At 37.1% G+C, this 15,561-nt stretch overlaps 1 protein-coding gene across 1 annotated transcript; it reads left to right on the forward strand.

The window, feature by feature from the left end:
* LOC131317836 (transcription initiation factor TFIID subunit 5) lies at positions 1–14,363 on the forward strand. The gene is made up of 19 exons (XM_058347506.1): positions 1–267; positions 2,932–3,013; positions 3,264–3,342; positions 3,456–3,553; positions 3,639–3,695; positions 4,868–4,955; positions 5,209–5,318; positions 6,748–6,855; positions 7,088–7,239; positions 7,500–7,610; positions 7,706–7,775; positions 7,861–7,900; positions 10,095–10,259; positions 10,373–10,449; positions 12,013–12,129; positions 13,194–13,459; positions 13,541–13,636; positions 13,739–13,814; positions 14,032–14,363. Exons 1-19 carry the CDS (start codon positions 101–103, stop codon positions 14,083–14,085), a joined length of 2,013 nt encoding a protein of 670 aa, XP_058203489.1. The 5' UTR covers positions 1–100; the 3' UTR covers positions 14,086–14,363.
* The last annotated feature ends 1,198 nt before the right edge of the window (positions 14,364–15,561 follow it).

Below are 15,561 nucleotides of genomic sequence, written 5' to 3' on the forward strand. Positions count from 1 at the left end.
TGGACGTCCAGACTGTCCAGTGGCGTTTGCACAAAACCTAATTACCAGTCTCTCTGCAAGCGACCCACAGAGAGAGAGAGAGAGAGAGAGAGAGAGAGAGATGGAGGACGAGATGATACAGAAGGCAGTGATAGCGTACCTGAAGAAGAAGGGATTCAAGCAAACGGAGCTCGCTTTTCAAGAAGAACACTCGAGAAACTCTTCTTCCAACTCCTCCCTGCAGACAGATCCCGACATTGCCAGAAACATTCTCTCCTTCTCCTCCGAGTACGTTTTTCTCTTACCTATTTATATTTATACTTACACATCTAGTACGTATTTGCGAACTAGATTATTCTAGATTTTGGATACTCCGAGGTGAAATTATTTGGAGTTCGAACTCGTGGTAATTGAATTCGCAACAGTTAGGCTATAGTAGTAAAAAAATTATGTGCTTTAGATTTTATTTATTTGTGCGCCATAGATTTTTCAATATTTCGAGGTGAAATTATTTGCAATTCGAACTCCTGTTACTTGAAATCGGTACATTTTAGGTTATAATCTTTCGTGTGCTTGTTACTTAGCTATACAACTTTTTTTTTTGGCTAACTTAGATGTCCGGCCCAGCTTATGTGCACCTGGACTATTCCGGGGGCGAATCTCACCACCCACTTACGGGATCTCAATTAAAGTCATAGCTTTGCTCTGTATGAACTGGCCCAAAAGCAGTTGATAGCACGAGAGAAGTTTTGAACCTGAGACAAACCCCTAAGTCTCAGGCCTTGACGTTTAGGCCAACCCTTGGGGTTAGCTATAAAAATTCATATGTATGTGTTGTTAGGTGAAAGTTTATCAACTTTACATTTTCTTGACACTAAGGCATGTGGGCAGAGCCGCAGAAGAGAAAAGAATTTCATCGTATTCGTTATATTCGCACTTGGAAGCCGCAGTACTTGAATTCGCTACATTTAGGTTATATATTTTCTTGTGATTGTTAGTTAGTAGTTACCTATAAAACTTCATACGCGTCTATGTTTTATTGGTAAGAAGTTTATCAACGTTGCATCATATTTATCTTTGTACTTGATTAGTGTAGATTTTAAAACGTCCGAGGTGAAATTATACAATTCGGACTCCAATTAATTGATAGTGGTACGCTTAGGTTTTAAACTTTCCTATGCTTGTTTGTTATCTAGTAAGTTCATCCGTCTGTGTTATAGTGGTTAGAAATTTATCAACTTTACGTTTTATTGGTACTCTGAAATTCTTGGGCTTGAGGGCAAAATATATATTTTTCTAGTATTTATTGCTTATCCATCTGTTTTTACACATCTGTGTATATGTACTGTGTGGCTAATATATTACTGAAAGTACTATTGTCATTCTGTTAGTAACTTAATCTGATTATATGTTCTCTCTTAAGATATTCATAAGAGTTTGGAAGTGCATGACAACAAGCATCCTATTTTCCCTGTTCATTGCTGCTTGCAATAGTTTTTTTTTTGGATTGCTCGTATCAGTGCAGTTGTATGCTCTCCATGTTTACACCTTTACGCATCCAATCCTGAATGTTCTATTTTTCTCGTCTTTCCTCTATGTGTGATGTCGAGGATTTAAATGAAATGAATTGCAACAATGTGAACAGTAATCTAAAGGGCACATACAGAATGGAACTTTGTTTCTGCCAATATACTCCTGCATGTTGCTTGCATTTCAGATGAGGTTATTACCTCTCTGTATGAAGGTTATGCCTAGCAGGAATAACCTCTTACACCCAGCCCTTAGAAAACATTGTTTTTGTTTATCTCGTCCATGTCTATCATTGATTGTTTCTTTTTTGGTGGTCATCGGTAAGCGTCCCTGTGTCTGTTATTTATTGCCTTTGTTCACTGTGAAAATACTCCTTGGCTTACAGTTTTGATTTTCGTCTTTCTACATTTACTGACATTTGAAATCAGGCAAATCCTTTTCACCTTATTTGGTTGTCAGTTTTGAGATAAAAAAATTGCATAGGTTTGCATATTTTATGTCTTTAGTCAATTTCTTAAGCATGTTAACAGACTTTTCTTGCTTTTTGAATAGAGATACACTATTTACATCCAACTAATTAAAATAAAATAAAAGTTTGATAAAAAAAAATACTAAAGACAGGAAAAAAATGATGAAACAGTCAAAAATTTTGAAGATAAGTTTTTTGGAGAGGAGAAAAGAGCAAAGCCATGTTTCTGCAACTACAAGATAATAATGCGGCGTCACAAACTGTACTTTGTATCTGACAAACATCTGACAGAAGCAGGCCCGGCCCTGAGATTTTCGAGGCCCTAGGCAGGGTTTCGAAAATGGGGCCTCTCATTTGTTAGTATAAAAATTTGTCGTTCACTATTAGGAACAAACCAACTCTGTAGCTTGGTGGCAAAGTGGTTGTACCACTTACATTGGTACCTTAGGTCACGAGTTCGAGCCAAGACAGCCGCGTTTTGAAACCGTTTTTTGGTACGGGTAACAAAAATGGCCTTCAAAATTGAAGTTGCCAAGGATCGAACTCGCGATTCCTTGGTTAAAACACGCACGCCTCTACCACCGTGCTACATCAACCTATTTGTAAAATAATTTGCATACATAATAATATTTAATACATTCAACTATTTTGGGGCCGTATTATTGGGCCCAAAACGGGAGGCCCTAGGCGGTCTCTTGGTGGGCTTATGCCCAGGGCCGGCCCTGAACAGAAGTCTTTTTCTTTGACATGAATAGCTTCTCTGAAATCAAAACAAGTTGAGGCATTTTCTGTCTTGAACATTTCTAATATGCATACATTGAACCCCTTGATGGTGAAAATTACTAAAGATCTATCATCTATCTCCTTGTTTCCGATATTTTCTTATGCATCTTTCTTGTTACTTGTGCTGACTACAAATCCCTTATCAAATGTAATGAAATTTGTGCTTTCAGATTGGAAAATGTTCCAGTGCAGTACCATGATGGATACAGCAAGCTTAGGTCATGGACTTATAGTTCATTGGATTTGTACAAGGTGACTTGTTATTGTGTTGCGTGATTTCTACACTTAATGTATTAGTCAGTGGATTGTCTACTTCTGCTGAAATTACATTAGTAAGCTTTTCATATGTCTGATAGAGTTTATCGATGCATTTAAGTAGATTTGGTATGAGTTCTCTCACTATCCCAACCCCACTCAACTTGTCATGATCACTTCATGATTTATTTATTTTTGGTAGGATACTAACTTAGATTACCTTTTTGTTTGCATTGCAATGATGCAGCATGAATTGCTTCGAGTTCTCTATCCGGTGTTTATTCATTGTTTCATGGATCTTGTGGCGAAAGGCCACATCCAAGAAGGTATGCTTAAATGTCTTTTTGTATTTTGAACTATTATGCATCTCAGGCTGTGGATTTTCAAATTGGCCCATTAATGGGACAAGTACCTTAATATTGATGTTTGTAATCTTCAGCACGGACTTTTTTCAATAGCTTCCGTGAAGACCATGAGATGATGCACTTACGGGACCTCCAAAAATTGGAAGGTGTTCTTTCTCCCTCTCATCTGGAGGTTAATTACTATCCAAGGCTGTCACGTTGCATTTATCTTTTCTGAAACAACCCTGTTTTTTATGAACGTTGTTCCCTTCTTGCAGGAAATGGAGTTTGCTCATTCTTTGAGGCAGAGCAAAGTGAATATAAAGATATGCAAGGTGATTTCTTGGGTTATATTCTGTTAACTACTCATGTACTAAATTGTGTAGTTGGTAGGTTTTCACGTGTATTATGAGTGAGCCAAACTCAGACCTTTTCAACTATGAAAAGCATTGAGGCTCATGGTGGACGTCACGAGATTGCAAATGTTTTCAGCTGCTGCAACATTTTTGTTAGTGATGTTTTATGTATCTTTTCGTTCAGTGTTGTGTGTTGCCTTGAGCCCGTTCTGAGCTGCTATGCATAAGCTTACGTTGAGGCCAGTCAAGGACATTCTAAAAATCCTTCTGTTTACCTATACATGTCAGTCATTTAGACCTTAACTTCTCCCTTCACAAGTAATATGTGGTTAGGACTATTTTACATTTGAGAGAAGATGCTATTTTTACATAATGTATGAGGTTAGGACATACTTTATCTTTTGTTTATTTTAGAGGAACGGGATTTGGTTTTCTGGTGGCTGTTAGAAACATCTTAGAACAGTTGCATTTATTAATTTGGCAACTCTGAAATATTTGGAGTTTAAACCATATAATGAATCATTAGGAAATGTTAACTCTTCTGAAGTGCTGTATCTGTCAGGCCGTTGGACGACCTAAGCTTAAGACTCTATAGTTGGTGCCATTTGGAAGGAAGATTGAGATTTGGGTTTTTGAAAGGTTGATGCTTTGTGTTCTTGTTGTTGTTTCACCAAGTTTCCCATGAGCTTAAGTTTTTCAGAAGTGGGTCTAGCAATCAATACAAGCTACCAAGATGATGCTGTTATGCTTGTCTATAACAAGAAAATTAAAATGCCTATCAACCTATACAATACCTCCCTCACGAGCAAATTAGCAATCCCCTCGTGCACATAGGGATGCAACATCTATACATAGAGCGAGAGAAAATGCCAAGGGAAGAACTAGAATACAAACTGGGAACAAATGTAAACAAAGAGGCTTGAACATAAGACCTCATAGGAGAGTCACTTCTGTGTTAACTTATGAACATACATTGGGGTATGGCTTCCAAATCTGTTGTCTAATTTACTTCCGATGCTTGTTTTCTTTTCGTTTTGTCCGTTGAGTTCCATTGTTGGTTAAGGCAGATGTGGCTATACAACATCAAACCAAATCAATAAGTGTGCAATAGATTGGCTAAAAACTAATCCATTTTCTTACATTTTTCTCAGTACTCGTATGAGCTTCTGTTGCAATATTTACACAAGACGCAATCCATTATGATGCTTGGGGTTATTAATGAGCATATTAACTTTCAAGGTACAGCTCCTGCTCTCTGAGTGGAATTTGTCACTCAGGACTATATTTTTCGGAAAAATCTTGGTGTTTAAGTTTCATTAATATTCAGTTCAGTTTTTGATATTATAAGGGGAAGGTATTCACGCTCCACTTTTGGACTCACGCTTACTTTTAAAGAGGCTGAAGACTAAAAGCGGATTGTTGGATGTTTGAACTCAAGTGTTAGTTCCTTTAGTGCAAGCAGACCGATTGATCTAATGATATCTGTTCACAGTTTCTCCAGGACAGCCTTGCTCAATTTCCGATGATGCTGAAGTTGTCACGCTTGTTGGGAGTGGCCAGGATGCAGCTAATATGATAAATCAGAAAGAAATACATTGGGGAGTAAGTTCTCGAAGTAGATCATTATATTCGTGCAAAGTTTTCTTTACCCAATATTGCAAGGCATTATTATTTGGGTTGCTACATACAATTTGGATGTATTTACTTGCTTTCAAATACATAATTCACACTGAGTTTTTCTTTTATGTGGTAACAAGCATTGCCTACATTGTTGTAGATTCAGGTCATTGGTTTTGCTGTATTTCTAGATTTTTTTGCGAGTAGGGGAGGCCAGAACTGTTATCTTCATATATGAATTCATATGTACATATGGATGAAGAAAGAATAGAGGCATAAATTTGAAACATATGGAGTTATGGACACTTTGACTCCATTTTGTTTAAAACAGAGTAAAGTGGAAAGAGAGGCAAGTCAATGGCTGATTCTCTATCATTTTGCAGAAACCATGATTCTTGCTTAGGACTTTGGTAATTCTGAATGCAAAACTTTGTGGTTAATTCATGCATCAGAATATTCTTATCCTTGGCTTTGCCAGTTACTAGATGCATAATAGTCTCTCTTTTTTTGGTAAAGTACCAAAAACATAAAGGGAAGCATCTTATTAGCTATGAAGACTTGCGAAGACTTTGGGAATGTCAATACTTCTTTAAAGGACAGAAAGTCGTCGGCAGACTCGGCACAACTGGAATTAAGCAACAGATGAGGTGAAAGTTAACCAACTGGGCTAGCCCAGTTGGCCAGATTTCTTGTTACTCACTTGGAGGTCAAGGATTTGAGTCTTTCCGGGGGCAACATCCCCCTATGAATGCCAAGGCTTGCTAATTTACTGAAGAAACAAGAAAGAGACAGAAGTTGGTATATTCATTGTTAGCCACAAGTTAGAAAGATAAAAGCCATCCAGTAGTCGATAAATACTTGGTGTTACAATCCTTTTGTTGTTTGTGTGTTTGTTTGTGTGTGATGATTTGGTAATTAATAAACAATGGTTCCTACTTGTAGTACTTAATCTCATGTTCGTAATCGGATTCATGCCATAAAGATCTAATGGGGTCTATTACTTGTTGGGCTTTTATAACTTAACTGTTTTGAAATTGATTTGGTAGTTTTGTTTTGGATAAGTTTTGCATATGAAATTCACATCTTTAGATAGGTTCGTAACCAATATTCTGTAGCATAATAGTCCCTTTTTTTTTAGACGTTGTAATCGGTTTGCGCTCGGTGAATGAAGATTTCCTTACTGTTGCCCTATGTGATCTCCCTTTATAAATTGAAGTGTGCACGTTCTGGAGAAACTTGAATCAATTAGTTTCCCATGTTCTAGTTTTGTTGAACCATTCTAATTTTTTAACAGTGGCTTACTGCTGCCCTATGTGACCTCCCTTTTAAAACTGAAGTGTGCACGTTCTCGAGAAACTTGAACCTATTAGTTTCCCATGTTCTAGTTTTGTTGAACCATTCTAATTTTTAACAGTTGCTTGAAGACTCTTTAGAAGAAAGGCTGGAGAAGGCGGGAAGCTCGCTTTCAGATTTAGAGAAGGGAGAAGGAGAAACAAAAGAAGGAGATTTGGATGAGAGCAAGGTAGGAAATATGCTGTTCTGCCTACGATATGGCGATCACTTATTGGTTTTTCATCTGCGTGCCATATAATTAATCCTTGGTTGTTGATATTTAACCGGATTTTTTAATCTTGTTTAGTTTGTCGACTTTTTTTGTTTGTTTGTTAACAATGACATATTCATCTAATCCATTTTTTTAATTTAGTTTTTGGATATGTGCCTCTTGGTATAAACTTATTATTGTGAATTTTCAGAAAAGAGCAGTGGAGGGAGGGAAGCAAGGTGCTTCTCACAAAAAGTTGAAAAAGGACAAGGTGGTTGGTTCAACAGGGAAAGCTGTTCGTACAGAGGTTAATACTGTGTCGGCAGCACCACGTGTGAAAGCGGAACTTACCTTGCCAGTAATGTATGTTCAGAATCAACAATTCAGATTTCCTGTTTTATTTGTTTATTTCAACTACTTATGTACTTATTTATAGAAGGCAACAGCATTTGGTGCATCATCTTATGGTCAGCTCATTTGATATATCTATAGAAGGCAACAGCTGTCGCCATATGACGTTTTTTTCCCTACAACATTGACCACAGGGATCATAATTAGGAATACCCTTAGCTGAAGCGTTTTGTTGCATGCTTTACATTACTGTTTTTTGCTTATCGTCTCAGGCCAATAGAGGTAGAACATTCTATTCTTGAAGATCTGCGAAATCGTGTACAGTTAAGCAGTGTGGCTCTTCCCTCAGTCAGCTTCTATACGTTTGTTAATACTCATAATGGGTAAGCATTTTGCTCAGGCTAGTTTTCATGTCTGGCTGCGTATTTGCAAATTGTTGTATGTGGTTTATTACTGATTTTTGTGCCTAATTTTCTAGCTTAAACTGTTCAACAATATCCTGTGATGGATCATTAGTTGCTGGTGGATTCTCAGACTCATCTCTGAAGGTATCATAATTCTGTGACAAATTTTGTTTTTTGTTTTGTTAATTGCTCTTCGTTCTTTGCTAATATCCAAGCTGTTTTTCTGCAGGTTTGGGACATGGCTAAACTTGGGCAACAAACTTCTGGTTGTAAGTGTCTTTGGATAACTTTTGTTATTGTTGCCATGATGTGGTACTTTATCATTTGGTGACATGCTACTACACACACACACACACACACACACACACACACACACATATATATATATATATATATATTTTGGGTTATGGAACATTCATAGATACTCATTCCTTCTTTATATTGTGGAACTGGTGTTACACAGTACACACACACACGTGGGTGGGGAAGGAAAATATTTTAGAGTAAAGGTAACTACTACTAGTAACTTGAAAATTTTATTGCAGAGCAATTTCATAGTTTGAATTTAGGCTTTCTTTTGTCAATAAAAAATATGCAGAAAGTGACGATACAAAAACTTAATTAAAGTTACTATGAAATGTGAGTTCCACGTATGCACAATTTAGAATTGAAATCTTAGTCTATGGTGCTTTATGTGTACAACTTAAATGAATGATAATTTCATGTGCTATCATTTCGATTAAAAAAAATAAAAATTGACACAGTGTGGTGGTGGATAAAAATGAGAAGTTGTAGAGATAATAAGGGGAGCGTAAAGCTGTTATTGAGATATGATATAAGATTTAAACTGACATTTCCTTAAAAATAATGGAATAATGTATGTTACAGTTGAAAAGGTTTCCTTGTTTGTATATGATGAATGAGGTACAATAATTGTTGTACAATTATTTTCTGGTACGCACTGTATTGGTACACTTTTCAAGTGAACTGAACTAATATCAATCATGGAGTGGATGTGAATGTGAATGTCTAAACTTTAACTACCCTTGTGGCTTGATATTTCAAAAATATTCAAGTATCGAAGGGCCAAGGTACATATAGGTGCCACTTAGGAAAGTGACAAAAGTTTATGGCTATATATTAGATGAGGTGAGAGAACTTGTCAATAGTAGATTAAGCCAAAGTGAATACATGAGCCAAGCTTGGAATAACTACCAACTATGCTTATTACTTACTATAGAGTTCCTGTGATAAAAAAAAGTATCAAGTTTCTTGCTTAAAAATCTAGGCACTGGTCATGGCCATACCTCTGTTATAATCTGATTCTCGACTTTTGAAACTTCAAAGAACCTTATCTCTCGCAATAACTCAGGTTAAAAGTTACCTTTTGGTCTTTTACACTTGCGTATCGGAAAATCGTACCCACCTTTACTCTCTCTCTCTCTCTCTCTGCCTTTTTTGTTTTTTTTGATAAGTAAATAAGCATATTAAAAAAGGCTATAAGGGAATGCCACCCGATTACAAAAAAAGGCCACAAGACAAAAAGGCCCTATACACTACCATGAGAATGGAAAAGCTCAAACCAATCTAGAAATTGGTCAAGAGAAGGAGAGCATTCTTTCTTGTCCCAACTATACAAACTATTCTCTCTTGTCCCAGGTTTTTTTTTGGTTTTTTGGATTCCCTTTATCTGTAAGTAGAATGGCCATTTTTGTGCTTAACTTTTCTTTGGCTTTCATCTTTTCTTTTCGATCTCTTTCTCTGTACCTGGGTGGCATGCCAACGCTTTTTACTTATATATTATTACTACTTAAAAAGGGTGAATAGCATTTGTGTTTCTGTGTGTGTGTAGACTCTTAGTGGATCTCAAAAGCTTGCAGTTTGGTTCTTTAAGCCCTCTTGAGAGAATCAGTGAAGAATGAACATATAAGAGAAAGGAGAAATTCTGTTATTGTTTTCAAGCTGTACAAGTATGATTCATTACCGTAGGATGGGCCAAATGAAATTTAAGACGTCTTACTAGAATTTCTGTTGCTTAACTTTTAGAGCTGATCTGGATCAGACCTTCTGTTACGTCAGTGTTCTGTGAGTATGCATTGAGATTGATACAAAATCATCTCTCTATAAGTTTATTTGGAAGATTTGCAACTTAAATATGGCTGGCAGCTTGATTTTGGACTGGCAAGAGGAAAGTTTTTAAGTATTGCTAAGGTGATTGTAATTCCTCATTACTTGTTCACTAATTAAAGAAACTGGACGAGTTGGAACTTCTTGATATTTTTATGTTCTTTTGGAGCATATGTTTCTTAGTATCCATAGCTACCTTTCTACTGGTTTTTAAGATGTGAAACTGACTTGCTCATATGTAACTTTCGTTGTTATCGCATTGGACTGTTGTGGAAATAAAAGAAGAAATGGAAGTTCTTTCTTTCTTTCTTATTTTGGTAGGATTTTGTTTGTCAGCTATTTCGCAGGGTGAGAATGATTCAGCTCCTGGTGATCACTTGGTTGGGGAAAAGGGCGGTAAAAGACCTTATACTTTATTCCGGGGTCACTCTGGACCTGTTTACTCAGCCAGTTTCAGTCCTATTGGGGATTTCCTTCTATCCTCCTCCTCAGATTCAACGAGTATGTTTTGCGTTATTTGTCATGCTTCACCTATTTGGTGTGTCCGTATTTCATCTTAAATCAGTCATACTTGTGAAACTACTGCTTTAAAAGACAACAATGCGCTGTTGCAGTTCGATTGTGGAGCTCAAAATTGAATGCAAATCTCGTATGCTACAAGGGTCATAATTACCCTGTATGGGATGTTCAGGTAGAGAATCTGGGATATCTATTATTTCTTATTGATATTGTACATGCCTCATCTAGCAAGGAAGAGGAGGTGTACAACCGCCACTTTTACTGGGCAGAAATGCCAATCAACTTTTGCTTGTATACCTGTTTTCTGATTTTCTTTTGTCCGTAATTTTTCTTCCTTTTTTCAGCATTTGTACTAGAGGTTATTTGATAACCCAAATTCAGCACTTAAAACTGAATGAATTAGGTATTAAGTGATTAAGTAGGTTTGATAACAATATTTTACATTGCTTAAAAGAATAAGTGCCTCCTAAAATGTAGGCTAAAAAGTTGATAAAAATTAAGTAGTTTTGAGCTACTTAATTCTGTCTGAATTCATTAGTGCTTATATTCAACTCTTTCCTAGTTTCCTCTTTCACCACTCCACCACCACTATGGCCGCCACTACCACCACTACTTCGCCACAACCACCCCCACTGCCTCCACTATCACCACCATCCCATCGCCCCACAACCCCCCCACCCCCCAACACCATCACCATCACCATCACCACTCCAACCACCACGCCACTACCGCTCCACCACCACCACCACCATTCCACTCCACCACTACCATGAATAAATTTAAATGGTGACCATTAGTAAAATTAAAAGAGAATCACTATGACCAGTGGAACTAAAATTAATTTATTATTTTTTAATTCAGTGCTTAATATGTTTATCAAACAGTTTTTCACCTTAAAAGTACTTAATTGTTCAGCTTTCAGTTATCAAACAGCAGCCTAGTTGACCGCGGAATTCGTAGCACTTATTATGTTTTTATTCAAGAAGTCTTAATTTTTGTTTCTACTTCTTGATGACAGATGCCAGTTTTTCTTCATTGCACTATTTATTAGTTCTTAGTCTTTATCCTGAATCCGAGGAACCGTTCCATTGTGTGCACAAGCAACCTGAAACTAGTTGCCCAACCTATCTGATATTTTTCCTAATAAATGGACGTTATGCTAACAAATGAGAACATGTGGCACCTCACAACTGTGTTTGCCAAGTATGTGAATGACAGAAACCATGAGCAAAGTCCTACTGGGCAAAAGATGTTACTAGTTTATGTTGACGACTTGAAGTTCTCCTAGGTATAACATATGCTTTGTATGACATTTTTCATTTTTCTGAAAAATGTCAAGAAGAGACTTTAAAGAATGGTTTTGTACTTCTTCACCTTAAGTTCTTCGGAAACACAGATCTTCCTATTCTGCAAATACGTCCATTTTGCATATGGCCTGCAGCTTTACCTTTGGGTCAAAAGACTCAAACCTAAACCTCAGTCAAATACTCGTTGTAACAAAACAAAGGCCGTTCTCCCAACAAAGTCAAAGCAAAGAAGTCTACAAAGCTTGCTCACTATCCAATGGCCACTTCTGGTTAAGAGTAGCTAGCTTTTATGTTACAGAAGAAAATTAAGAGATTTAGAACATTTAAGTATCCAAGTAGACTTGAAGAATACACAATATACTTCTTGTTCTATACTTTCCCTTATTTACGTTTTAGTTATACACATGCTTTGCGTGTGGTCAATGCAGTTTAGTCCTGCGGGACATTATTTTGCCAGTGCTTCACACGATCGAACAGCAAGAATTTGGTCCATGGACAGAATACAGCCTTTAAGGATAATGGCAGGACACTTATCTGACGTGGATGTGAGTAGTCTCTCTCTCTCACAGTTGTCTACTTATAATTATCATTTGTTGTGGTCTAAATCCCAGTTGTAAATCATATGAAATGATGTTGAGCACCTTTTGGCATAACCTATAAGTGTCGTAGCTCACGAAGTCTGAGGTCATGTAAATCAAGCCATGCAATTAACGTTTGGCCTTCTTATGAATAACAGTCAAATTACCAACTAAAGAGAACGGAAGGTTTGGAATTTCCGTTTTTCCATTTTTCCTTTTTGTCCCTTTCAGTATTTTCCTTGGTAAAACCTGATGTGATTTGGCTGCAAAACTCGACGGTAACTTATATGGCAACCAAAAAAGGAAGAACGAAGAGGCAGACATCTATGTCATGCTGGAGTGTGCATTTTAAGGGTTCACCTATTTGCGGCCAAAGTTTTTTTGTGATTCCTCATTATCGATGTAGCATTTAAATTTGGTCTTCAGGTCAGACCATCGGGGCATGCAAGGAGTTCTGTTTTCAGTGTCTTTTCATTCTGGTTTCACTTGCTACTGAGTCAACCTGACCAATAAGAAATTTGTTTGTATGAACACTAGGATATCAGACATCGCAGAGGTAGATTCCTTGAAGTTGATTAGATGATTTTCTTTTTCTAGAACTTAATTTACTATCTCTTCCCTCTTCTTTTGTGGCTCTTACATTGTCTGTTTTCCTCCCATCTACTGGATACAAGTCCCGGTCTCCATTTATAAGGAAGAAATAAACTTGGTTTCTCTACCTGGTTTTTATCTTTTTTCCAACTTTCATACTTGCGTCCTTTATAGTTGCATTTTTTCATATCTCGCTATAAGGTATGACCTGTCTCAACATACGTTGCTTCTAGTTTTCCTTGCATTGTGTCCCTGAGTCACTGAGTGCCTTTATTGCAGAATTTTAATTTGATTAGTTGCGTTCAGTGCTCTTAAGACTTCCCCTGATATAGTTGCATTCATGTGTGAACTTTCTTTTCAGTTCCTCTTGCTAAATTTTCAGGCGCTATGCCAAATTTAACCATAAAGAGATGATTTACAATTTGCCATTTCATTTACAGTGTGTACAGTGGCATGAAAACTGCAATTACATTGCGACGGGATCTAGTGACAAAACAGTTCGATTGTGGGATGTACAGAGTGGGGAGTGTGTTAGAATTTTCATTGGTCACAGAAGCATGGTTTTGTCTTTGGCAATGTCACCTGACGGCCGATACATGGCTTCTGGAGATGAAGATGGCACAATTATGATGTGGGACCTCTCAAGTGGTCGTTGTGTCACGCCTCTGGTGGGCCACAGCTCATGTGTATGGACACTTGATTTCAGGTTGCAATCTTGTTCTCTGAATGGCTTGAAGATAAATTTAATCTGTCAAATTTCTTCTGATTATCATTTGGTTTGCCGCAGTTGTGAAGGTTCACTTCTTGCATCTGGGTCGGCTGATTGCACTGTAAAACTGTGGGACGTGACAGCAAGCACAAAAGCGCCGAAAATAGAAGAGAAGTAAGTTTTTGCCAGAATGAGAAATTGGCTCTCTTTGCTGTCCTCTTTTCGTTACTTCTTTTAGAAGTATGTGGAGATCTTATATTCTATGTTCTGTATCAGCAAAACTGGAAGTACAAACAGACTCAGGTCATTGAAGACTCTCCCTACCAAGTCTACTCCAGTCTACTCATTGCAGGTAAAATACTTGACATCTTAAATCTCTGAGACCTGTTTGGGTGCTGTTTTCACGATCAGTTTTCCAGAACATAAACACAGCTCATGCTCATGTAGTCATACTGCATTTTTGACGTAATCTGGACTGGTCTACTTAAGCGAACACTCCACAATGCTTAAATGCTTGATCGTTGTTTCTTTTTCCCCTTGCATCCACTTGATTCATGTTTTGGCAACAGTTTTCTCGTAGGAATCTACTCTTTGCTGCTGGGGTTCTTTCGAAAAACGTATAAAAAGCTGGCATGATCAAATTCGAAGATCAGAAATTGATTTGCACTGGCGGCTGCAGAATCTCGGTGTACCATGATCATTCAATTACTGCCCTCTTTGGAATATATTAACTATGGTAAAAAAAAACGTGTTTTGTAGCATTTGATTAATTGTTATACTCTTCCTTTCCCCAACATCCTTTACACTAATATAATTAGGAGCATCATTTATTTAGAACTTCTTCCCTGGTGGAGTACAGAAGTTTTTAATGCTTGTTTTGCCTTATCTTTTTGATAAGCTACTTCTTGTTTTTCTTCTCCCTCACTCTCTCCTTTTCTTCTTTACTTGAATCATGCAACTTTCTTCCTCAACCGATCGTAAACCAAGTAGAATTGTTGAATGATCGTAGTTTCCATAATTTGGAACTGTCTTCAAATTGCATGAATATCTTGGAATGTCTATTTCCGCTAGGATTGCTATGAAGAATTATTCATTTTGCTCTCTACGTTGGTTGTGTTTATGCCTAGGGCTTGTGAAGGATATTTATCGATGTAGGCTGTGTTTGAATAGAGGATTCTTGAAGGAATTTATCAAGAGAAAGCAAATATAGTAGTAGAGAGAATAAATTTATGTCTTCGCTTCACTACTAAACTACTATTCGATTAATGGTGGTTTTTCATTGTCTTTTCTATTTTTTTGTTTTTTTTTGTTTTTTCTCCTCCCTTTTGTGAAGTGTTTCTCTTCTTATGAGTTTTTTCATCGTTCACTGATTGTGTTCCTTGAGTAGAGCCAAAGTATCGAGCTCGACCTCAGCCCGTTTAGCATCGAGATGTTCAAATTCGGTTGGTTTATTAAATTAGCCTCTATATACAAGCTGGGCTTTTATAGACAAGCTGACTTACAATTAACTCGAGCCCGACTCATTTAGTAACGAGCCAAGCATTAAGCATATCATGAACAGCTCAGTGAATCGGTTGTAGCCCAGACAACATGTGCCAATATAGCATGGGGCTTGCGTCAAGGTGGTTCGGGTTCTAACCTGTGATGAAAATTCTCTTGCAATCCCCGATGGGTGTTTTTCGATCAAATTTATGATGGTAAAAAAATGGCTGTTATTAAAATTTGTAGGAATCCAACATCGTTTATACATCTGTCGTCTTAAAACAAAATATTTTTCCTGAACGTCTGTTCAAATGATTTACTTTTTTTTTGTTGTTGTTACGATCAACATATTCGGGCTAGCTTTCACACACCTTGATTGATTCTCTAGTCCAGTCAAAGAACATGCCATCTATGCATGAACTAAGAAACTCAATTTCTTGCAGCATGATCCTGAGAATTGAGCCATAATCAATTATGTGAGAAACAAACCTACCAACCAATCGAATTAAAAGAAATTAATTTCTTGCGTTTGACCCTAAGAATACCCTAAGAATCGAACCCTGGTCAATTATGTGAAACAAACCCACCAACCAATTGGACTAATTATTTCTACTTAC

This window comes from Rhododendron vialii, chromosome 2a (assembly GCF_030253575.1).
Source record: "Rhododendron vialii isolate Sample 1 chromosome 2a, ASM3025357v1".
Taxonomy (NCBI): Eukaryota; Viridiplantae; Streptophyta; class Magnoliopsida; order Ericales; family Ericaceae; genus Rhododendron; species Rhododendron vialii.